Source organism: Haemaphysalis longicornis, unplaced genomic scaffold, assembly GCF_048455015.1.
Source record: "Haemaphysalis longicornis isolate Haplotype H1 unplaced genomic scaffold, Haemaphysalis longicornis Haplotype H1 scaffold_8, whole genome shotgun sequence".
NCBI lineage: Eukaryota > Metazoa > Arthropoda > Arachnida > Ixodida > Ixodidae > Haemaphysalis > Haemaphysalis longicornis.
Window position 1 is genome coordinate 139,449,344 of NW_027526445.1, and position 25,085 is coordinate 139,474,428.

The following is a 25,085-nucleotide window of genomic DNA, read 5'->3' on the forward strand; positions in this document are numbered from 1 at the left end:
CCCATCATAACATTGTGTAATTACAGTGTAATCAGGACAGGCTACATTTCCTCTCAAATATTAAACATCAGGAAGTACATCAGACGTCTCGAGAACTTTATTTCACTCGCGAATTTTCGCGATACCGCGAAGACCTGTTTTGGCATGAACCTCATAAACTAACGTTTTACTGCCATTCTGGCACAGACGATGGGATTCATAAAAAACTGCATCGAAAAGGCGGTAGTTTCCAAATCTGGAACACGTGAAAATCAACTATGCAAATCATAAGATTTTTTTCCAGTTAGAACGTGTTCGTAGAAAATCGAACGCCAAAGCATTGATTAGATGATAAACTATCTCCAAACAATTACGCCTGTAGGCGAGTAGAAAAATAAAAACTGTTCCACCTCTTTGCCAATTCGAAAGAAATCTCTCCCTACTTGCCTTTCTCTTCAGGACGTTGCACATCCACCTTGTTTTGTCCCTGTCCTAGAGGAAGACGATAAAGGAGTCACCAATAAGAGAAGTCGAATTTACAGTATCTATTTCCGCACGAAAGACCACGATATCCCTTATTTTCTGTACACAGCCAAAAGCCTTATTGCAAGTTTGTACAGATCAACCTAGTTATAACAAACACTTATATAGCAAATTATCCGCTATAGAGAACTACATACGATCTTTGGTTGGTAACGCTTTATTTCAATATTCTTTTATAACGAAACTGAAAAAGTAAGCCGCGCACGATACCCGATAAAGCCAAAGAATATTTGATTAGGAGGTGGAGAAGCTGCTTGGAAAAACCCTCCGGCATCCCAAACTGCAAAAGTGTAAAGGCCCTTTTGTTTGTGGACACTCTGGAAAACTCAAATCCTGCTCAAAGCATTGAGTAGCCACCAGATGAAGATGCAATCCTTCATTAAATAAATAAACCCGCAGGCCTGTTTTGTAAAGGGAACCTTGTTTTGTTGTAATTTCACGTACTCATGTTCCGGCTCAATCAGCTTGAAATGCAAAATGGAAAAGGTAAGGGTTGCCTTGTTTATAGCAGATTGGAAGCCTAACAATTTATTTTTGTATCAAGTATTTTTGCGCGAGCCAGGTTCTCGATTTGTTCCAGCCGAATTTTACCTGTACTTTTATAACAAATATAGGATATAACGAAATAATGCTGTCCCGATACTGCTTCGTTGTAGCGAGGTTCCACTGTATTGCGACGTATAATACACTGGTTAATAGCGGTACGAAAAGGGAGTTTTAAGCAAACTCTTCAAGGTTGTATAATGACTGAAACAGTTTAAAATATTCCAAACCACCGGACTGAAGCAAATGTGAACTGTGTCACATTTTCCGCCGTTGTTGGCCAAAGTGCACAGTGCTGCAATATTTTAATAATGATTAGGGGCACGCGTAATATACCGTATTTACTCGCATAATGATCGCACTCGCGTAATGATCGCACTCCTGAAGTTTGTCGTCAAATTTCGATTTTTTTAATTTCCCGCGCAATGAACGCACATTGAACGCAGCACTATGTCATATATCTGCCAAGTCTAGCTGATGATGATCGTGCTTACCTTTGTTTCCTTCCCTTTCAAAGCAGACAGGGCTATGTTATTGCCGCAGACTTGCCTATATTAGCAATATTGGCAAGCATGTGTTCAATATTGATGATGAAGAAACTCTCACTAAATGCGCATAATGTACTCAAGAGACAAAGAAAAAATGCGCTCAGCTTGCTGCGTCGGCCCCCATGTCTGTTTTGATTTCCCACACTGTGACAGCGGCAGCCACGTATACGTCGCCCTGTTGCCACCGCGCTGCAAACTCGCTCCGCAGCGTTCCGTAATTTATGAAAACATTGCATTTTGAGTCACTTTAGAAAGCAGCTGGCTGTGGTGTGCGGTATATTATTAAGCTTTTAGTTATTCTTTGCATAGTGTTCACGACACCTACCGTAAAAAATTTTGACCTGCAACTTGCTTGCCTTTTTTGTGCTCAAACGTTCTTCGCGAAAAATTTACCTCGCGTAATGAACGCACCCCTAAATTTGCATCCCAGTTTTCAAAAAAAAGTGCGATCATTACGTGAGTAAATCCGGTATGTCGCTGTTTTTATTGTGGGGAAGATTCAAGTGAGTTTGTTCCTGGGCTAGTTGGTGCATTTTAAGTTTAGAAGAAATCAGCTGAACATTTAAGACAAAGGACTAAGTGTTAACAAAGAAGTGACAGGGACACTGGTGGCCCTCCAATCCTTATAAGTGCCTTACACGTGCTTTGGCGATGTTGTAGCAGCCTTTAAATGAGAATTAAAAAAAAACCCGCCGCATATAACGGCCATGTTGGTTAAATTACACCAGAAGCCTGTTATGACCGGCCAGCAAAAAACACCGAAGCTCTTCAACAAACCAACACTAGCACGCCGGAGTTATGCCGTACTCAGGCGGATCCAAGCCTCGCACTCGGCCAGTAATTACAGGTGCCTTCAAAGTTTCCGCACAGTGGTGACTATTCCAGCATTTATTACATTCTTCGGCAGTGAGCGAAGAACCGCAATCATTTTACCATTCCCAGTCCCACCTTCTCCCTATTTTATTGCAGGATGGCTGGCCGACTCCAGCTCGGAAGTGCTGCGAAGACTGTTCCAAAGCTCAGACATTGTCATAGTTTGAATGTGTCTTTCAAAAGCATTTCTTCTACTTATGGTTGCTTTATACGCTTTCTCAGCACATTACCTTTCGTAGCTTCCCAGAAATCTAAGCTCTTGCACTGCGGTAACTAAAACATTGGTAAACACCTCACGTACAGTTTAAACTAGGCTGATTGTGGACGTAATCATACCTATTTGGAATCCTTTTTATGCATTATAATTCCTCTTGTGTTTTTAAGGCTGGTTTTACGGTTTATCTCAACAATATCGTAAAATATATTTCCTAGATTTTTGCTTCAAGGTCACCTCCTTTTTCTAGAGAATTTCCGTGTATTCCGTCATTGCCACGAGCTTTAGTTCTTTCAGCGCTACTGTTGAACACTCCATCCAAAATTGCCTCAAACGTGGGACGTAGTAGTTGCCCTGCGTTGCATGTTCAACGCTACACTTAATCGACGGAGGGCTGACGCAATCCCATGGCGTCCTTCTAGACCGATAATAAACCCCTGAGAACTTTTCTCAACCTACCCTATCACCAGTTTTCGCTTTTACATGCCTCAGAAACTCCCTATTTCTGGCAAACGTTGACACAAATCGCTTCTCATCTCCTCTTTCCACGTTATGTAGAGTACTTTTGTTTCCCCCCTGCTAACCTCGCCAAACAGTATTGTTTGTTCAGTATCCTTTCTGTGACTACACAACCGGCTTACAACTTTAAAACATGTATTTTTGTTGCTGTACCTGTCACATGAATATCCGTCGTGCTCTTGCCGGTGTCGTATGACGAAGCCTGCAGTGTATAATCTAGCAATCAAGCTTCTTTTTTGTTGCTTTTAGCTACCTGCTGTAATGCTTCTTCAGCATTTGCCGCGTTTCTAATAAAGGTGTCGCTAAATCTTGATTTCGCAAAACATTTTGGGAACTTTTTAAACCGGATACGCTTCGTCCTTTTTAATTCCTTCAATATTCTATGCTTCTAAATTTGTATATTCTCTGTGGTAGTTTACGACTTATGTCGTGGGCTCTTCTTTTGTAGAGTTAATTTTATTTCTGTTGGTTGGGCATTGACTCTCCACTGTCTCGTTTTTTTACGATGTGCAATCTAGGCGAATATAAATCATCAACAAGTCCGGGCATCCGCTATATATCTTTTGAATCATTTTGTGTTTAGAGGGATTTGAGATACACTCTACCAACATAACCCTGACACACCGATACCAGTGATTACTGTTATCTAATTGCCCATGCAGCCAGTACTATCACAACATTTCAAAAACCCTCAGCACCTGCTCAGAGGAAAGCGATATTCCCAGTTTGCCAAATTCTGTTTCCCATTTATCGAAAAGAAGGACTCGGTGCAAGTTTTCATGTGCCGCTAATATTGTGCTGGCAACTTCTCCTGTCATTATGTTCTCTTGGCAATAATGCATCCAGCACAGCCTGTATTTCAGTTTACAAATATTCATGGTCAGTTCCGTCGAACTTTTTTGTTTCCGCGTTAACACTGCCTTTGTTTCCTTGCGGATTTTCGGGGTTCCACGGAAGGCTTATAGAAAAGGAAACTGATATCTAAAGATACAAAGTTTGCAATTACGCTTCAATACCCATACCCTTCTTTATCAGTTGCACTTATTTGTAGCGAGGCACATACCCTGTCATGAAAACTACCTAAACATAACGCAAAATTTAGGCATGATTGCGGCCAGCGGAACATATACCCGTATTCCCGTAGCATCTCTCAAATATCGTTACTTTTCTGTGACATGCAAGCCACCATGCACTTGTAGTTTGGAAGATAGTTGTGCATATAGTGTAATTGGTAAATTACCATTGTTATTGTTTTCATGAAAATGAGCATGTACTTCTAGCACTTTGTGTATGGTGTGCATAATTGCTGTTTGTAAAGATCAAAGTTGCTGATTTTTTTTACGTATGGTATGGTCTCTGTGGAGACTGGCAGTATTGTAAATACTATTAGCAGTTTATTGATTATGAGGCCTAACGCGCCGACGCTACACAAACGATGAGACTGGCCGTAGTTGAGGACTCAGGATTAAATTTGACCAAGTGGGGATCTTTAACGGGCTCCTACGTCTCGAGCACACAGGTGTTTTCGCTGTTCGCCTCCATCACAACAACGGCCGCCACGGCCGGGAATCCAACCCGCATCCTTGGGCTCAGCAAAGCAACGCCCTAGCCACTCAGCCACCACGGCGGGTATACAGGCAATTTACCTACCATCACATATATAAAAACGTTTAACTACTTGCCCTTTTCTTCAGGAACTTTCCCAGCCGCCTTTTTCGGTTTTGTTTCTGCAGGACCGGGAAACATATCAGCAATCAGTGAATAGAAACACACTGAACCGCAATCTTCCCCCATTCCTAAAGCAGCCCTCACTTCAAAAGAGGAAAGCATGAGCGGGTTCAGCGTGAAATCACAGCAAGGGCAATCGAAAGATGCAGCGATTGCTGTGTTATTTATTAGAATACCCCCGTTGTAGAATTTGCGGTACAAATGTTATTTCTACTTCAGAAACAGCATCCCATACGCCCACCTAAACAGAGCATTCTTAATATCATACCCATGTTTTCGTGTTTGTCTCCATCTTTATAGGGACATTCCACCGTCTCCGTGTGAAGAACTACCTCGCGGCTCATCTGTTCCGTGTATCCCCAACAGGCATTTCCCTGTTACATTTCACAGATCTCTGAGGGCTTTCATTACTGGGTGTGGTAAATTAAATAAAAAAACTCTTAAGGTAAATAGGTCGAATAAAAGTATTCTATTCTCAGTGGATTTATTCATACCCTGATTAGTGCCATAAATTGAGTCGTTGTTCAGCAGCCTTTCCAAAATACTGTCGGTTGACTGGTTTCTAGTGTAGTTCCCCATACCTTATAAAATAATTTGTACACAACAGAGTAAACTTATTTGTGACCGCTTCATACCATTGTTTACATGCCTGTTAAATAGAAGCAAATTTTGCCTGTTTTGCGACAGTTTCACGTTTTTTGTGCTTAGCTATTCGGAAATATTTTGCTACGATTTTTGGTTCAGCCATGACTTCGTCTCTTGTAATGTCTGCTCCCGCAGCGTACCTTTTCTACTTGCTATAACTGAATTTGCCATAAAAAATCTATCTCACTTATGCAAAATTACTCCATGGCATACAAATCATGTCTAAACTTCCGCTCTGCCAACAGATCATTGGGGGTATTCAATAAACCCTCCACGAGATCTATAATTCATTCCTAAACAACTTCAGATCGAGTTACCTTCCACCCGTTTTTTCTACTTTATACACGCCACAGGGACTAACTTTCAGGGAATAAATATCTGGACATTGTTTAATTTCTTTCTCCAATTCGAGCCCTTTTCCTTGTCCCCTTTACTTCTTGTACTAGCTAGATGAGTTTAAGTTCTTTTTCTAATTCGAGACATTTTCCTTCTCCCCTTTACTTCTTGTACTAACTTGATGAACCAAGCAACTTCGTGTAGGAATTTTTCTGGCAAAAACAATCTATTATAAAGGTTCGCCTAACGTTTGACGTTACTTGTATTATGTCACCAACGTCGACGGTTGTTTTAGCACTTTTCCATCTAATTCGCTATTTGGCGTTTTGGGATTATGTTCCCTCACATAGTTTGCAAGCTACAGCTGGTTATGTGAATATCTTGGTCAGGATTCTGATCACTCTGTCTAGACTAACTCGATCAAACTTGTTCGGGAGAGTTACAGCTGACACTTCTCTTTTGCAGAGTGGAAGTTAAGTTTCCTTAGTTTTAAAGCCTTCCCTTCGACCCTCTCACACATGCCTTCAATTTGTTCAACACCACCCTGCGTTCACCACTTGCGCAAAAGCTGTACAGGAAGAACCCGTACAGGCCTGTGCAGTATCCTGTACAAAACCTGAATTCACGTTTACATGACAGGCAATTTTATTCTTCATCATACAGCTTATGTTTCTGGTGCATTTTCTGCTTCGTTTGTTCAAATACTTCTTCATTACAATGAAGCCTTCTATGGCATCAAGTTTTCCGACCATTCATGCCCATGTTTCATACTGCACACTCGCCATCGAGCTCTTCCGCTGTCGCGTTGGCCTAAATTTGTGCTGATGCCCCGTCGGCGTGTCACTCGATCCGTGCACTCGTCGAAATCCAACTATTTTATTTTATCGATCACAGGGTTTAAACTCACAAGAAAAATGCGGCCACTAGAAAGAAAAAACAACCTTGGTTCTTTTTTTCTTTTTTAGTGTCCGCGTTTTTCTTATGCCTTTAAAACCTGTGATCATGTTGAACCAACTGGCCCACTTTAAGCTATTCCTAGTTTATTTTATTGAGTGATGATTATTCGCTGCCTGCAGTCTGCAATTGTTAAACTAGCTGTCTTATATCGTTTGGTCTCATGCTCAGGTTATACTACAATCAGCTCAAATCTCTCCCCTTTTGTCGCAGATTGGCGGATCCCCGCAATATCCTCTAGCACCTCAATAAAATAATCAGTGTTAAATTGTTCTTAAAATAAGTCTTTTCCCTTAAACGATCCCTCTTCATTTCCACGTAAATAGACCACACGAAGTCACAAGTCTAATAAAAACAAAAAAAAAGAAAGTCTGAGAGTGCAAGCGAAATCAATTACTGACTTCAAACATTTCTGCAAATCTGCTGATAATAGAAGTACCAGCCATACGTTTCTCTTGTACGTTCAGGGCGTCTGCAAACCAAACAAACATTTGCTTTCCACAAAAAAATTTCGAACGCATGACGGCATAATTGCACACCAATTTTGAAATGAAAAAGTACGTATAATAGCCGCTCAATTTCTTAACAACGGAGCTGTTTAGGCTTCAGCTTGGTTTGGTGAAGTTAGCAAAAAATACGACGAAAAAACTCCTCGGCACAACACTCCCGCCACGGCCATCGCGCAGCTGCGTAGGCAGAGCCCAGCCTCGGCTACTTATTATGTCACTGCGCCGATGACAGACAGAGCCTCATGACTCCGCGCCGAGCAGATCATTTAAACTCCCACAAAACATCGCTTCGCCGAGTAGTATTTAACCCCAGGTGAAGAAGCAGCGCTGCGTGAATGTCTTCGTGTCGCTTCTCTACAACATCTGAGATGGCTACGACCCAACACCGAGTATCGCGCCAAAGCTGCCATGCCTAAACGGCAGCTAAGAGAGGATTTCCCCGGGTGGAGCGCTTGTGATGTGGAGTGCAAGCGGAATCTTCGACAAAACAACGCCGGAATTCTGAGTAATAGAGAACCTCCAACGTCGAGCCCTCATATTCATAGTTGAAGTGAAGGGCCGGTTACAGCGCGAATACCTGAGCACCCAGTTTACCCACAGCTGTCGCGTGTGCGACAGACTGTGGTTTGACACCAACTTGTCTACGTTGAGTACCGTTAGCGACTATGAGATCGGTAAAATTGCGATGAAAGTTCTATGCAACACGTAACTAGGCCTTACACCTAAACACTTCTAGCCTAGCAAGAACATAGGATAAGCTAACAAAACTTAGCAAAGCCTAGCAAAACTTAGCAAAACCAGAAGAAGCTCCGTCTAACTCACGTTCCGCTGTTTCTCCAGCTTTTCACCACTATTGCAAGCTGCACCACTTTTTTTGTTCGCAAGATCATTCCCTTCTAACCTCTAGGAAACACGCAGAAAAACCATATCTGCGTGCAATAAAAGTTCTATGTCTGGTAGGGTTGCTAAATGCTCCAACCGCAACGCAACAACCAATATCCCTAATACGCCCTAGCTTTGTTATCGCTGTTTCAAGCTTTAGATAATTTATACTTCACATTTTTGCCGACCATTGCGCTTGCTTTGGCAACGCCACTTGCCGTAATATTTATTAGCATAAATGCAATAAAGATCGCCTAAATTTCCTCTGAACAAATACATACAGTTAGTTTCATCGCCCTTTCTTCTGTTTGCACCCGCCGCTGCTTTGCTCTCTACTTGTAGATATACCACAGAAAGCCTAAATGGCACCAAAACAAAAGCAGCTAGTCTTGAACCACCATTTTGTTATAACATAAGAAACAGTTCAGAAACTCTGATATTTTAGTGTAGTCCATTTACGCTTGAAAATTTCTAAACTTTTGGAGCAAATTGTTTTTGTAGACAGTCTGGCTCAAGAAAAGCACTTTGCTCCAAAATCTGAACGGCTTACTCCTGTACGAGTGAACCACCTGTTTGTATTTGCACTCGATTTGTACTATGGCCCATACTCGAAACTAAGACAGGCAGAAGCTCTCCCCATATTTACGGAGACTCCCGAATAGCTTGACGCAACAGTTCACTTCTTTACGAATTCACGAAAAAATCAGATTACTTGCCTTTTCCTTCTGGAATTTCCACATCTACCTTGTTTTCTCCTTGTTCTGTAGGACAGAGAAAAATACTACCAGTCAGGCTCGAGAAACTTAGCTAGTGCCAAAAATTCAGCTCAAATACCAGCATTGTCCAATATCGTCTATCACGCATGAAAAAGCGTGTTTCAAGTTTCATGTAGCCGCCGTTACACTGGTCAAAGGCGGTCCGATAACGCCGCCCCAAGCAAAGTTCATAAGGTTCCAAATACACTGAAGGATTTTTTGTATATAGATGCCACAACCAAAACAAATGTCGCACATCGCCTTTTCCCTGCTGTTATTTGTAGCAATTCAGATTCGTGCATATTTTAATGAGCTCAAAGTCTGCTGCGTACCCGTTGTTTCTGTTTTCATTTAGCAAAGTAGACGTCATAGGTGCTGCCTTTTACTCCAGCCCCCCTTGTAGTAACCTTGCACATCCATACACTTCCTTACTACAGGAGGACCTCAATAATGTTTTACTTGCTGTGACACATTGAGCATAAGCTGAAGTAAAACAAGTGTATAAACAATTATATTTATTTGTCAAGCTGAGGAATCTGATATTTGTGAGTACTACATTCAAGACACTGAACTCCAACTTGTGCAGTCGCAAATGTTGAAGGACTCGCATAACCCACAACCTCTCTTGGCAACTACGTAGACGTTATATAGTTTGCAATACAAACAATATACTTGAAAACTTCCGACATAATTTCCCAATGGCACTTGCGCATAGTAAGTTACTGTTATATCAAATTTTATTTTTTTCTACACTGGAGTACGCGGGTTCAGTATAAGATATTCACTTTGAATATCTTACTAGCTTTTTATAATCTGTACAGAACCGTATTGCGCGCATACATTGCACTAACTATATACTCAACCGCCTGTGTTCTCGCTACGAAATATCTCTTTACCTTGCTAATCTGGCCCTACCCTGGGCAAATCGCCCCATTATCAGCATTTCAAGATAACTATCATTTCAATTCGCACCTCAAAACCGAGCGTATTTCCCCGCCGTCATATGTATCGTGATGTAATGGCCAGCTTCACGAAGTATACATTCCGCGCAGTACAACTATTTTTGCTCCCTAAATTCCAAAAACAGCCAACGAATCGAATCGCTTACTACCTTGGGAAGCTAGTAGGATCGATACCTTTTTATTTGAGGCGACATTTTAAACTACTTTTTTTTATTATGGCAGAATTTGTGTTGTATATGCTCTTTCGTTGACCCGCATCTTGGTTTTCTCTGCTGTGCTTTTGCCGCTAATTGTGCACTGTGTACTTACTATTTTTTGTGCCCCACCACTCCCTTCTATCCATCTTTCGTCTAACAGTCAACTCCAGAAACCTCGGTACGCCCACAAAAGTAAGTGCGAAAGATTTGACATTACTGTCAGTCTTGCACCACAAAATCAGGCCGCTACCAGCGGTGCGACCTGAATAACGATGTTCCAACGATGCCATCTTCAAAGCCGCGGCTGGTACGGAAACAATGGACGCATAACGTTAAGCGATTCTCATCTCTTTAACTAATCCTCCACACCCTCCTCATGTTTGCATTGCTTCTAAGAACTGAGCTATTACTTTTAAGTTTCAGCTTGAGCTTGTGCTTGTGCTGGCATCATCTATCCTCGTCACGTTCTGTCAGTAACAATGTAATCAGGGCAGTTTACATTTCTGTTTACCTAACACGACCAGCAACATTGTGTTTTCTAGTACCAGCATACACCAGCCCGTCTTTAAACTCGCGAGTTTGTGTAATTTCAGAGAAACCTTTTTTGTTGCAACCTCAAACGACATCTGTGTCACCGTTCTTCGTTTTTGTGTCGTGTTTTTAGTACTATTTTACTTCAGGCGATACGCACCAACTAGCCCGGCGGAATCTTTTACTAAACATCAAACAACACCGGATTTTCATCACAATGTGAGCCCAGATTGTCGCATCTATTATTTTATGATCTCAAAAACATATTTGTTTCAGAATCCACAGCACGTGCATATCGACAATAAAAATATCAGATTATGTACCAATCCGAATACGTTTGTAGGACGCAACATACTAAAGCGTGCAGTAAGAGCAAAACAAAATCAGCCTTAAAACTTAGGCATGCAGGTGATTAGCACTAAACTGTTCACTCGTTTCAACAATTGGAGAAGTCTGTCTACTTGCCTTTCCCTTCTGTTTGTTGCACTTCCACTTTCTTTTGCCTTTGCCCTGGAGGACCCAGAAAGACGTCATCGATCAGAGAAGCCAAACATACACAAACAAAAAGAATAGAGCCCCCAAAGCGCAGTGCCCCAAATACTGCGCAGCAGGATCGCAGTCTTTAATTGTACGCCCTCATCTTTCAATTCATATTTGTGTTAGCCCCTATCGAAATTCTTTAAGCAATTTCAACCCCAACTAGCCCGACACCAAGGGTTACTCTAGTTCACGCCTACTTGCCTTTCTTTTCAGGCTGTTGCACGTCCACTTTGTTTTGTCCTTGCTCTATAGGAACCAGAAAGAAATCACCAATTAGAGAAGTCAAACATATGCAAACAAAACAAAAAGAATACAGCCAACAAAGCGTAGTGCCGAAAATACTGGGCAGCAGGATCGCAGTCTTTAGGTGTACGTTCTCATCTTTCAATTCCGTCTTTGTGTTAGCGCCAATCGAAATCCTTAAAGCCATTTCACCGCCAACTAGCCCGACACCAAGGGTTACTCTGGTTCACGCCTACTTGCCTTTCTCTTCAGGGTGTTGCACGTCCACTTTGTTCTGTCCCTGCCCTAGAAGAGTGATACGAATATCACCAATCAGAGGAGGCAAGCATTCATTAGGAAAAAAAGCACCCCCTAAAGAGTGCAGTGCCGAAAATACTGCGCTGAAAAATACCACTTTTGCAAGTGCATGTTTTGACCTCTCAAGTTCATCTCATTCCTTCAATAGGTTGTACCTCCGACTAGTCCGACATCAAACATTAGATAAGTTAATGCCTACTTGCCTTTCGGTTCAGGCTGTTGCACGTCCACCTTGTTTCGTGACTTTCCTAGAGGAACGAATAAAATATTACCAATTAGAAAAGGCAAGCTTGCGTAAAGCGAAAGAATGAAATTTCGTATATTTTCTCTAAGTAAGAACACACGCATTCTTACATTACATTGCTGCACTGGTAAATGGCGATACGCCAAGCCAGTCATCAGAAACCTCTCCAAGTTTGTGTATAGACTAAATTAGCTCAAACTATTCCAGACGCCAGCAATAAACCAACTTCAAATGTGTTCCCTTTGAGCTGTCCCTTGTTTGCCGAACTGAAAACAGCAGCCGATTTCATCACTGCTTAGTTGTGCGTGTAACATGTGTTTCTCTTTTCATTTTCAGAAAGTACCACCAACATTAGTGATACGGTTAACTTTCATTTATGTTTTAGTGAGTCTAAAATAGGAAGTTCAAAAAATCAGGCAGATATCAAAGCCCACGTGCGACAAAACCAGAGAATATACTACCCTTTGTAAAAGACTCTTAACAGACGGGCCGCCAAGCACAGAGAAGCACGTAACCACACACAAACACTCACGCGCCCTTATGATGTACTCATCTGAATCAAACCTCGCAATTTGATGCAAGTTATCACCGGAAACCACAACATGTCGCAACTGTAAAGACTACCTCAGCCGTTATGACGCTCCTCGGGAGTGCCCAAAGAACCCCAATAATCCCACCATAACCAATTCTACACCCATTTCTGGCAGGAAAAGTTCGCCCACTCCTGTGCAGAAGTGCGGCGAGAACTAGAGTAAAGTGGAAGTATCACCCCCTTGCTATATTTCTCAAACACCGCGCTTGGGGACTTTTGTCAATATTGATGCATCCGAAAACGTGGCAAACAATCCAGTTTGCGTGCTGGAATGTTCTGATTTTTTTTTTGCAAACTGATTTATAAAACTCTACTTCAAGTGAAGCTTATTTACCAGGCACAGAAAAGTGCACATCAGCTTTACTTGGTAGTACCACGACCGATTAGCTACATCCTATAATTTCAGAGCAATTAAAAGTATACATAATAAACATGGGCAAAAGCATTCGCATCGCGTCGACTCTCTTGTGTTTCATTGAAATTCCCCAAGTACGTTTCCCAGCCTGTTACAATACTTTGCGGTGGAAGCTGACCTCACGACGTTTTTTTTTCGATATTAGGCGATACATTGGGCCGCTTATAAAAATTATATAAATTCACGGCTAGCCAAGCAGGTGCACATACTTCATCGACAATATAGCAGAACCGAAGTGCGCACTAGATTCGCTGCCCAATCACCCGTATTTTAAAGCTACTATACCTCCGTCTACATTTTTGTTTTTAATTAAAGACGATTGTTTCCTATCTAACCTTTACTCCTCTTTTTCTTCGCTATACCTGCACCAGTTTGGAATCACCACTGATCAATCGAGAAGTTTAGTCCGAAGGTTTTTAAATAATTCGCCACCCGAGTACGGAACCCAAGTACTTTTTTTCCTAAGAGGGATGCAAGAATCCTATTTATTATTTACCTTCAGGTTCTTGGCGATTGCACTTGACCTCGTACTGATTCCGCACGTCATTGAGTTCCCATAGTTGAAATCACCGCAAGTAAGTTATCTATGATCCTCCATTTGTAGTATTTCATTGCCAAGGCGAATAGGGAAGAGGAATGGGGGTTCAAGCATATCAAGTGAACGCTCTTTTTTGTGTGGATATTTAATATGACACGGAGCTTTCTGACTGAATTAGCTGAAGCTTTCATTGCAGGTATACTCCTTATTCTCAGAAGAGAATGCTGTCGTTCGCAAATTTTGACTGTAAATATTCTGAGTTTATCAGCATCCCTTACTTTGGCACTGAAGCGTTTCATATAGCTGCTTTACAAAGGCTATATATGGTTTCAGAGAGATGACGTACTATTCCGAGACACCATTTGTGATAGTGAACGTCCAACTTTTCTTGCGGAGAAATGTTCTTCCAATACATGTGCTATGTATGTAGCCCAACAAGTCTCATCTACCCTCTGCTGTTTCAGTACTTCTAATACTTTGGATGTGTACTTACTTCACAACCGCATTTTCTTAACCAAAATCTGATGCAAAGACGTTCATTGAACTCTGCATTGTTCTTCAATAACTGCTTGGGGCGCAGATGGATGCTTTTGTTCAGTAATCTTTTCTAAATAGAGCTTGTTCATTTGGCTGCTGGAAGCGGATTTCGTGCTTAGGTAGTAAACTTTTCCTGTGGCTAACAACTTCTGTAGCTTAATTCAAAATAACGCTAAAATACGGCACGCCGAACGACAACACATCCCGCTTACTAGCAACTGGAGTTTTTATTCCGCGGCCTCCAAAATATACCCATGAAGAAAAAGCAAGAACGCGAGAAGGAATCATGGTATGGAAAATTAAATAAAACAAACATTCCTTCTTGCCCTCCTTTTTTTCATCGGTATATTTAGCAGGTTGCGGAATAAAAACACAAGTTGCTAGTCAGCGCCGCGTGCTGCTGTTCCCCGTCCTATCTTTTAGCGCTGTTCTGAATGCAGTCAGTAGGGACTAACTAGCCATAACCACCGTTCTTAAAACTGGTGTGCACTAACATGTAGCCTCATGGTTGAGAAATTATTTATTTCTTTCATTCAATCTCGCCAAATAGGAACCGGATTGGCATTTCTTCGGACTAACGCTACTTAAGGGTCATAAGGCGTTCGTAATACAGTCAAATCTTCATATGACGAATCACGCGTGGCCACCGAATATGATTCGTTATTTTGAAATATCTTTGTAAAGAAAAACTGGCGGTTATAAGCCAGTGCCCAGACCTAGGAGACGCACGTTAGCAGTACACGCGTGTGCAGACGTTCTAGCCTTCAAATAAAAATGTTGTGCTCACTTCAAAGCTACTTTATTTGAAGAAATCAGAGAGAGAAGAATTTTCTCATCTCGCGCTTGTAGCACGCACGACCGATTAGGAATGCCTCTTCATATTCCACCTTCCACAACACCTTATCGGGTACGTGATTGCACCGAGAAACGATAGGGCGAAATTTGTTCATGTGCACTAAAACATCAATTCTCGACACGATTTTTTCTTTTTCTTCCACAGTCATCTTCCTTCGCGTCGTAATCTTCACTAAAGATGACGACTGCTCCCGCTTCTTCTTTGCAATGTCGCTAGCTGCATTTATCTTTAGATCTCGCACGAACTTCGCAGCAAAATCACCCACAACAAATAAATACCTGCCCGAACGTGTGATTAGCACGAACAACGACCGACCAGCCACCGTCACCCAACACAACCACAGAGAAAAAAGCCAAACTTGGCTAGGCCTGCTAGGCTACAGCACATTAAACCACAGCTTTGTGGTGGCGCTAGCTGTCGGCACTGGACATAGGTGATGATGATAGCGACTGCACTCAGGGAATACACAGAGAAACGGAGGTTTCTGTTTCACGCAAGGATTGCGAAGCTGTTACTGTTTAGCCGAATTCGTAATACTGATGTTCCTCGATTATAATGGAGAACATAAATTACTTGCGCTAACTGAAATATGCGCTTTTTTGAAGTTCGTAGTTCTGAAATATTTTTACAATAAAATATAGGCAATCTGTCGGGGGTTCTTAATATATTCGTAAATTTGAGAAATTCAGTAATGTGGGGTTCGTAGTAAGGAGATTTGACTGTATTATGTTATTTTTCCTGGTACAATGGCGTTTTGATCCATTCGTAGTTTCACAGTTGCTTTGTTATCTCCATCAGCTTCCCTATTCTTCAAACTGTTCAGGCCCTTTCGCACCTCGCCTTCAGTTGTGGTTGTTGAAACCCATGAACAAAAAGCTAATTCGTTCACTATTTCTCCGTGGCCTAACATCCTTCTCACCCAAATGTACATACACCGTTTGGCTATTGTAAATATCTCCTACATGTTTCAGTTTCGTGTTTCGCTACATACACGTTTTCTCAGAAAATACCACGCTACTTCGTTGCCCTTTTATTCCCTGATATGTTTTCTCCTTTCTCGTAAACGAATCAATGTCATTGATCTTGCTTCTGTAATCCACTGTGACAATTTTTTAGTGCTGCCATTTCCACAGTGTCATGTTTTTAGAGTACTAAACAAGGTTCCTTTTTATCCCAAAAGGAGACCGCTTCTTTGTATTGTCGGCCATTGCGCAGCTCATCCTGCTTCCGTGAGAATCTTAACTAAGCATTCATTAATTGTGTCGGCTACATCTGTTCCGTTTGGCCAAGACGGTGACCCGCTGATGAACCGTTTCTCTGCCTTTTACATTCCGTACCCTGTTTTGTACTTACCGGAATTCTGGTTCCCTTCTGTTCACAACTGTCACCCTTTCTTTCTCTGGTATAATCTCATTCTATTCGTCCCTATCTTGTAGTCACTGGTATTAACTTTGGCAAGCATATAAGCATGGTGCGAACTATAACAATCCTAAAATACCCACAGAGTTTTATTGTTCTTGCTCGTGCGGGCGTTATACGCAGAAGTTACCATGCCGACACAAATTTTGCCATACGCGGATATAATTTGGGAACTGAATTACGTCCCATTTCGCACTGCAGCAGGCTCCTTGAAGATGCCGAGTTTCTTGACCAGTTGATTTAAATTTGTGACGTATAGTGCCGGTATAGGTTACACAGCTCTGTCGCTTCAAAACGTCACTGAAGAGAAGACTCAACGCAAAAGGATGATCATGACGAGTGCAGCTCGGAGTGGTACATTTCTGTAATTTTAAAACGCTGCTAGAGAGAAAAATTTCCCACAAAAATACAGTTACCTCACTCTTCAGAGCATTTGGGCATACAATGAGGATCAGCGCCTTCGGATTACCTGACCACCGTAATCAACAATGAGACTTGACTAACGATCACTGCCATTCGCGTAAAAAGATTTGAACGCCATAGCAGCGTTCCCGGATATTATATCTCCTAGTTGCTTCTTAGGATAAGGACACGAAGCAGCCCCGTCAGATTTACCGGTGGCGTGTTCATAGACAGACACTTCACCGCCATATCTACCGCAAGGTTCTGGCGTAGTGATGATATAGGAGACACCGAAACGAGAGCAAATGCCGTCCGCAGGGATAAAATGCGTAAGCGCGGCTATAACTTAAGACACCGTATCTAAGCTTCTGGGCGCTGTGCTCCTCACACAGCTTTACAACGGAAGGGTAGCTGCGCTGCCATGAGAGCGCCCGCCACTGTGTTTGGTCCATAAAAAGTTACATTTTGTGTGACCTATAACGTAAAAATGTTGCATGAATGTACAATAACATATTTGATAATGTTGGAGGTCAAACAAATAAACTCTGGAAGTTGTTATAGCCTGGTATTACCGCAAAGAAATGAGTAACAAGCCGTACACAATCCTGAAGCACAGAGTTATAAAAAGGATGTCGGAACTCACCGCCGCAGGTTTCCTTGCAAGCTTGTTTAGTTTTGAAGTTATTTCCATTAGCCCCGCAGCCTCCGTAAATGAATTTTCTACAGCGATGTCCGTCGTAGTACCACCTTGGTATTGCTGCCCTACAAACACCTACTTTTTTAGGCTCGGAGCATACAGGAGGCAGTTTTCCACCTAGAACATAAAAAAACACATCGAATATCAATTTTCACAATTTTTTCGTTCATTAGGTGTAAAAATGTAGTCCTAAATTAAATCACTTTTCATCACAGTGAAAAATATTACCGACAACAGGCGGTTCCTCTTACCTCTTGAACGGTGGTCAAATGAAACAGCACTTGTGGCACTACACCTTTTCTTTATACGCGTAAGCGCTAGTGCTGCTCAGTATTGCTATTTGCATAGCGGACAACAAAACAGAAAACCTGATTGCTTTCGTGAATACGGATGTGATGACAATTCCTCCGTCCTCTCTAAGTTCTTCTTGGGTAATTTACTAAGACCTTTTACTGTCGAGCACAGGTTATGTTTACTACTCAGAATTTGTGGACGCTCTAGTTTGATGCAAGGAAAAGTGGAAAAAAATATCACGTGTGTGATAAATTCTGCACGCAAAACCGGTATATATGGGAACAATTGCCTTCCTCTATTCCACTCCAGGGACTGGGATCACAATCAAGTTTGCCATTAGGCGTGCCGAGCATAAATTTTGAGTTACACCTCTAGAAGAACTGGCGTAATAACATTACCGGGAAAGCTTAAACATTCTAAGAATGTTAAGGCAGAAGTTTTCTTGGGAATTCTGTTTTTTTATTTCTTTGCTCACCAACAGTTTTCGGACCTTACCTTCCCATAAGGTTCCTATTTTCACTAATCATTACTTCCTTATCTCTATAGCTATTATCCTACCCAGGTGGCCCACTGGTCGCTAGTCTCCTGCTAGGAAACCCCAGCCCAGCTTCCCTGCGCTCTTCTTGTGTGAGCTGGCTTGCCTTTACCCAATTTCCTCTTGATCAAAGGCGATCGCTTCCTATTTTTCACCCCTCTGACTCGTTTATCGATGACTTGTTAGACTCTCTCATACAAGTTTACTACGGCTCAATCTTTCACCACATAAGCTATCACTGAAACCACATCAGTTGTACAGTTGTATCCTTCTTTTTATTGGCAAGGATCCTACTATTCAATGCATCTTCCAAGCTGAATTCACTCTTTATTTCTATGCATTATTTTATTCCGTATTTGGATCAACCATGACAACTTTTAAAGAGAGTCATGGCCCATCCCCAGTCGTAGCTTTTGTTAGGTACACGAAATTCCAGATTTTCCGCATGTCTTCAAGATTCAATCTACGACAGTTGCAAGTTGGAAGGGTTGATAGGTGTTTATATCTACTCACAGCGCGACAAACGTGACAGACTGGACAATAACAACAGGAAGAGCGCAGACTCCTAAATAAGTTTATAAAACCCTCTCACACTATACAAACGGCAAACTAGGCCACACGTGGCAAATTTGCATACGAACCGAGAAAAGAAAGCCATAATTACCTGTTATTATCCAAGAACGGAACACCTTTACCAGTAAGCGCAACTGAAGGGTGACATAGACACTCTTCGCCCCTCTTGACAATATGACAGGCTTCAACTATGTCTATGTAGCTGCTTCGGGAGTTGATAATATTATCTGTTTGCTGAAATACCGGCTGGCCCGCACACTGCAACACGCCCAGCTGCCAGCGAGTATTTCACAGAACTGATATTCTTACCAAGCACCCGAAGCAGTTACGTCAAGGGATAGATAAAGTCTATAATTATTAAGAGGGGCAAACAGTGTGTAACCAAATCTCCAGTGGTTTTTTCTCATAAGAAGTTTCGTTCTTGGAAAATAACACTTAATTCTTGTTCCCTTTTTGTGTTCGTATTTGACTTTCCCACGTGTGGCGTTCTTCGCCGTTGGTATAAAGTGTGTGACATGTCTTTAATACCTTAAGTTCAGTCAGCGCCCGTACTTTCGTTATTCGCTTGTCTGTCTCGTGTGTCTCGTGTGACCTCCTGTTTGCTTAACCCTATCACCCAGATTTCTGTATGCAATTCCTTGATGACTGATTACTTGTCTTTTTCATCGCAAAAGCAATCCATTTCCAAATTCGTGCCCAGTCTTACTGTACTCCCTGATACTGAATATTAATATTCATGCTATGGTGCCTACTAGATAGAATACACTTTTCAACCTAAAATCAGCTATAAAAAATTTTATACTACACGCATTCATTCGTGAACTGCTTGATGGCAAACTTGTTTGTTGATTAGTACCCTTTTCTAAATACATTTTCTGCCCTCATTCCACTCCCTGCCATGAAAGCATTCCTATTGAAGACCGAGGCGGTTGCCCTATATCCTACATCTTGGCTGCATGGTACGTTCCCTCGTCGCCACCACCACCATTTTTTCTTCCGCCGCTGGTCACTTAGATGTGCAAAGCATGCACCAGACCGCGACAAACAAAACACAGACATTCTCTTCCGTTTAGTCCCTTCTCTATGGCAGCCAAAGTGGCCACCTCAAGCGGGGACTGTCTTCTAGTACATAAATATGATAAACATCTCAGCATATTCTAAGAAAAATACCGATCTTGCCTCAGCCTGGAGAACCGTAAGAAAAGGACTCTCGCCGCATGCCACCGCCTGGCTGTGCAGGTCTGCAGCGCTATGTCAAGCGATCACTAATGAAACAAATAATTAGGTAGACCACACTCACTGATCACAGAGAGGGGTCTCTCCAATTTTAACTACCACCCGAACTCCAAGCATGTGGTCACTCATCTCATCGGCAACGCGGACTAAAATCATAAACAGACGAACCCTTCACGCAAAAGATGTTTCTCCCAAAACTGCCATCATTTCACTAATCGCAGGGAAGTAAGCACTTATCAGCTCTAACCGCAGCACAACTCCCTCAGTCGGGGTAGCAAGCAGCCCCTCCATCGAGACAACACCCCCGTTTACCAGCTGAGTAATTTGTGAATTTACGACATTCATCGTCATAACTTCAGTGAATCAATAAAACAGTGGCTATGTTCCCACCAACTGTGTCACTCGACTTCCTCGGTCTTGGTACGATTAAGGCCTGTACTAAGTTTGATTTCCCCCTCCCCTTATGATGACAAACAATTGCGTGGCCGTTGTGTAGGTGAGTCCTAGCAACCAAGCCACATCATATTTTCTTTACCAACACATAGCACACCTGTCGAGAACCTCCCTAAGAAAACAAGCTGCAGTTCATGCGCAACACGCATTCTCATTATGGTGACTTTATCGAAATACTGCGTGGTTTCCGATGTCTTTGGTACAATTTGGTTCCAACTCACATATCCTGGTGTTGTGCCCACAACACGTTTGACCTCCTTAATCAACGACAAAGCGAGAGGAATCACGTATGGCGATCGTTCCAAATACGAAATGTCTGAAAAAGCTTTAGGGCTTCTGCAAAGGAGGCAGCAAAATCATCCACTCCAACAACCTTGCCAAATAAAGCCTCTCTGCACTGACGCTCTGAAGCTGAATGTAGAAATTTGTGACCTTAAGTGCGCCACGTTTTCATAAATGAACTCAGCGTAACAATCTCCTTCAACCGCGTCTTCAAAATGCTACCGTTTATAAACCCAAAACTGGTTCTCAAAAATACGAGTGCGTCAAACCATTATAACAAAATACACATGAATGCCTCGCCCACGTGAGGAAGGTCACTGCATCTAATTATTTGAACAGACAACTACATGTAATTCTAGACCTTTTCAAACTAGTCATCGACAGCCTTCTACCTTCGAGACACGTTGCTCCACACATTCGAAAAGCATCACTCAAAATTTTAGTATTCAGCAAGGATGGCTCTAATTCCCTTTTTACTACTTAGTACAAGGACGTCGTTCTATACCCCTGCACTTCACTCCTGTCATTTCGTCTTCCACGGCTTCGTGCACTGACCTGATTTCATTCCCTCAACTGAATTTCTTTCCAAGGGTTTTCCCCTTCTAGTAATCGTTCGACTCCACATTAGTGTTACACCCTTATTTGCATTGACTCAATATGACGGTCACTAAACCTTGCTTTCGCCAATATTTTGACACTTATCCCATGTCAGTATCATCTCTGCTTTGATATTACTGACTTTAAAGCTAAGTTACTTTGTTTTCTGATATACTGTACAGGTTAACGTTTTGGCTTCCATTCAGCTACTGCTGAACGAAAGCCAAATTGTTCAGCTACTGCTGATTCTGTATCCTGGTTAGGTTATGCATACGTATGTTTACAGTACATTCGTTTCTCGTAAAAACAGCAAATGTGTACTAAAACCTAAACTCCTCTCTCCTGTGTATCACTGACTGCAAGTTTGGTGTTCTTCTTTTCAAATGTTTCTTCCTTTGCATTCCCTCATGTGCCCTAATTATGCTCCTCGCCATTCTCCGTTCAGTCCTGTGACCTCAATTCCTGCACTATACCTGCATTGGCACCCCGAATAAAGCAGATTTCATTCTTTTTTACATTTGTGTTTGTCCGCGCGTATTTACTCCTTCGTTGTATGTGTAAATATTAGACCATAAATATGAACTTTTATGCAAAATCCAACCCACTGATCCCCTAGCCTGCCTAGCACCTATTGCCGACTTCCCCGCTCCGTGCTGCCCAACAAGACACCCTGACGCTGGTTTGCTGTACTAAACCTATTAAGGAGCCCAAAATTGTGGCCGAACTCGAGCTCTGCATAGAGTGTGATATTTCAACATCCCGACTAGTGATCCTGATGTACCAATAAGGCCTGTATGTTCAGCAGGGAACGTGTGGGCATAACGTCGGCTTTGGTTCATTCAGGTACATTCTCTTAGTTTGGGAATCATCAGCGTGGACTCACGCCGCAATGGCAAACAAACCGATACCGCTGCGAATCCTGCAGCACCAAATGAGACCCCTACCTGCGGAGCGAAACGAATAAAACAAGCAATGCAAGGAAAGCACTGTCTTCAGCGGCATGGAGAGAACGCACATTACACAACGCGATCCTCATTTGCTGTTCACCAACTCACCCACATCAACTTCCCCACTGCTATGTCTTTTGAAAGTCTCATGCAAAATCATGGTTTTCTAAGGGCTTCTTATTGCGCTGCCAATTGTTACCATCAGGCTTTTCTGCAGAAATATTCCCACAAGGGCCGATAATTCTGTTATAATAATCACGACCAGGTACTCCCTGCTTTCTTTTTGTGGCGTACGTGAACCCTGGGTTTCACTTGCAAATTTTTGGGATTACACAGAGAGCCTTTTCGGTGGCAACCTCAAAAAACTAGATATTAGCTACCATTCTGGCAAGGCGATCGTATCCACTGGAACGTGTCTACAAAATCCCCTTTTTACCAAGTTTATAACGCTTGCCAAACTATCATACAAAATATACTTCTATTTAGCAGTTACGATGTATTTGTAGCAAGGCGCATACCAAAAAACGGAGTCATAGTAAAACAGCTATCTTGGAAATTAGGCACCCCGGCAAGTAACATAAGAAAATTTTTTGACATTTCACCGGTTTTAAAGAAGTGTCTTCCTACTTACCTTTTTCTTCTGGTTGTTGCACATCCACCTCCTTTTGTCCCTGTCCTAAAGCACCAAAGTATCCTTAATAAGAAAATATGTACTAATTCAAATCGAATAAACTTAAGCTGTTTATTTTTGACACTCATGTGTTCCGGGTTCTTCAGGCGAAAAAGCGATTTAAAAGCAAGGGGAGACAGCCCATAAAGAGCAGTATCGCGCGTCTTTCCTGGCTGTTGAGAACGGTAATTTTGGGTTCAAATTCCGTATTAATTAGCAAAAAAGGCTTCCTAAGACAGTTTACACGGTTGTACCCCGATTAAGGTATTTCAGATTATTCTAGGTTTCAGAAATAAACAAGACGGAAATTCTGTCCCATTTCGCCTTGACTTTGTGTTCCGCAACGCAGAGTTGAATTCATTTCAATTTTCAGAAAGTACCACTATCTCAGGCGTTACGTTTAAATTAAATCCCTGGGGTAGTAACCTCGAAATAGGAATATTAAAAATTCCGGCGCTACAACAACGGCACGTGAGGCAGACCAAGGAAATACACCAGCCCTTTAATGCACATACCTTCAAACAAGGTCTTGCCAAAACATACAAGTGCCCGACAACATAAAGCCCACACGAGCTTAGCCTAAGCTCAGAAGTGTCGAGAACTGGGCAAGTTGGTACAGATTTATTGTTACAGTTGGTATAGCGCTCGTGTTGTTTTCCTGTTCTTTCTGTCCTGGTTTTTCACGCTATTTCACCGAAATTAGCCTAAGCTGCACTCACGCAGATCATAACCTCACATTCAGATTCCAGCGAATACCGGCGACCCCAAAGTGTTCTTACTGTGGGGACTGTGCCGGCACTCATCAGACTCTCCGGTAGTGCCGGAAGAACCCAAAGCCCTGAACCGCACCCAATCATACCTCCCCCTATTCATTCTAGGGGAGACTGGCCGACTTAAATGTGGAAGTACATTTACCTCTAGTGGAAAAGCGCAGGTATCCTTGACAAATACTCGTAGTTTGTAGTTATGTACATGGCTGCTTATAGTACACCTTGTAAATACTTCCTGTTGGTTTACCTTCCACAAATTTCGGATGTTGCTTATCCAGCAACTCAAAACCTTGGTGAACATCTCGCATACAGCGTAGAGTCGGTTAAATTGGGAAATATTTCCCAATCGTCTTGGCATACCTGTTCCGTAATATATTTTCTTTGGAGTTTTTTTTTGTGCTAGCATCACCATTTACCTCATTCAATATCATCAAATAATTTGGGAGATTTTCTTCTTACTCTTGTACAATATCCGCTTTTATTCCGGTTTCCACCAGCTTTCCTTCTTTCACCCTAAATGTTGAATACTTCTTTAAAGCTTGCCTCAAATATGGAACGTTATTGGTAGGGCCTACAAAGCATGTGAAAACCTGCACTTAATCGCCGCGTTGCTGGAGGAGTCCAAATGCACCCCTCAAGCCCCACAATTCAACTATAAATTTTCACAACTTACCATGTCACCGTTTTTAGCTTTTATACGTGTTTCAGAGCTTCACATTTGTGATCAAAGCTCTGACATGAAGCATTTGTCATCGTCCCTTTCCGTTCTGTCTAGAGCCCGTATGTTGCTCATGTTGCAAGCTCACCAAGGAGGATAATCTGCTCAGTACTCCTCCCGTGACAACACTGCCAGCTTACAAATGTACATAACATCTCTCCGTTGCTGTAATCATTTCACGCATGTCGTTCGTCCTCTTACCCGTGCCGTATCATGTGTATTCGCGTTCTTGTGTAGTGTATACATGTGTAGTTGCTAAATTCTATAATCTACAAATGACGCACATTTTTCATTCTTTTTTCACTACCTTCTCTAATGTCTTTTTCATTCTTTGCCGCATTTCGGGTATCAATCTTACTAAATCTTGCTTTCATTTATGATTTTTTCAACTGTATCAACCGTACATGCTCCTTCCTCCTTCCAACATTGAATATTGCTTTGTGGCGGCAGAACATATGACAAAAACCATCGTTGACGATGGAGCAATCTATTTACAAGTTGAATACGATCTA

General features: G+C 42.1%; 1 protein-coding gene across 4 annotated transcripts in view; it reads right to left on the reverse strand.

Moving 5' to 3' along the window:
• Positions 1-25,085, reverse strand: part of LOC144150174 (uncharacterized) — a 181,612-nt gene that overhangs the window by 77,048 nt on the left and 79,479 nt on the right. For 3 of the 4 annotated variants that reach the window (XM_077682016.1, XM_077682015.1, XM_077682018.1), the window contains 9 exons: positions 23,047-23,091; positions 17,445-17,615; positions 12,002-12,046; positions 11,742-11,786; positions 11,460-11,504; positions 11,184-11,228; positions 8,990-9,034; positions 4,902-4,946; positions 427-471 (listed from right to left, as the gene is read on the reverse strand). In XM_077682016.1, coding sequence (XP_077538142.1) covers positions 427-471; positions 4,902-4,946; positions 8,990-9,034; positions 11,184-11,228; positions 11,460-11,504; positions 11,742-11,786; positions 12,002-12,046; positions 17,445-17,615; positions 23,047-23,091 — 531 coding nt within the window. The remainder of the gene's footprint in view (positions 1-426; positions 472-4,901; positions 4,947-8,989; positions 9,035-11,183; positions 11,229-11,459; positions 11,505-11,741; positions 11,787-12,001; positions 12,047-17,444; positions 17,616-23,046; positions 23,092-25,085) is intronic. The other variant, XM_077682017.1, reaches the window with a different exon arrangement.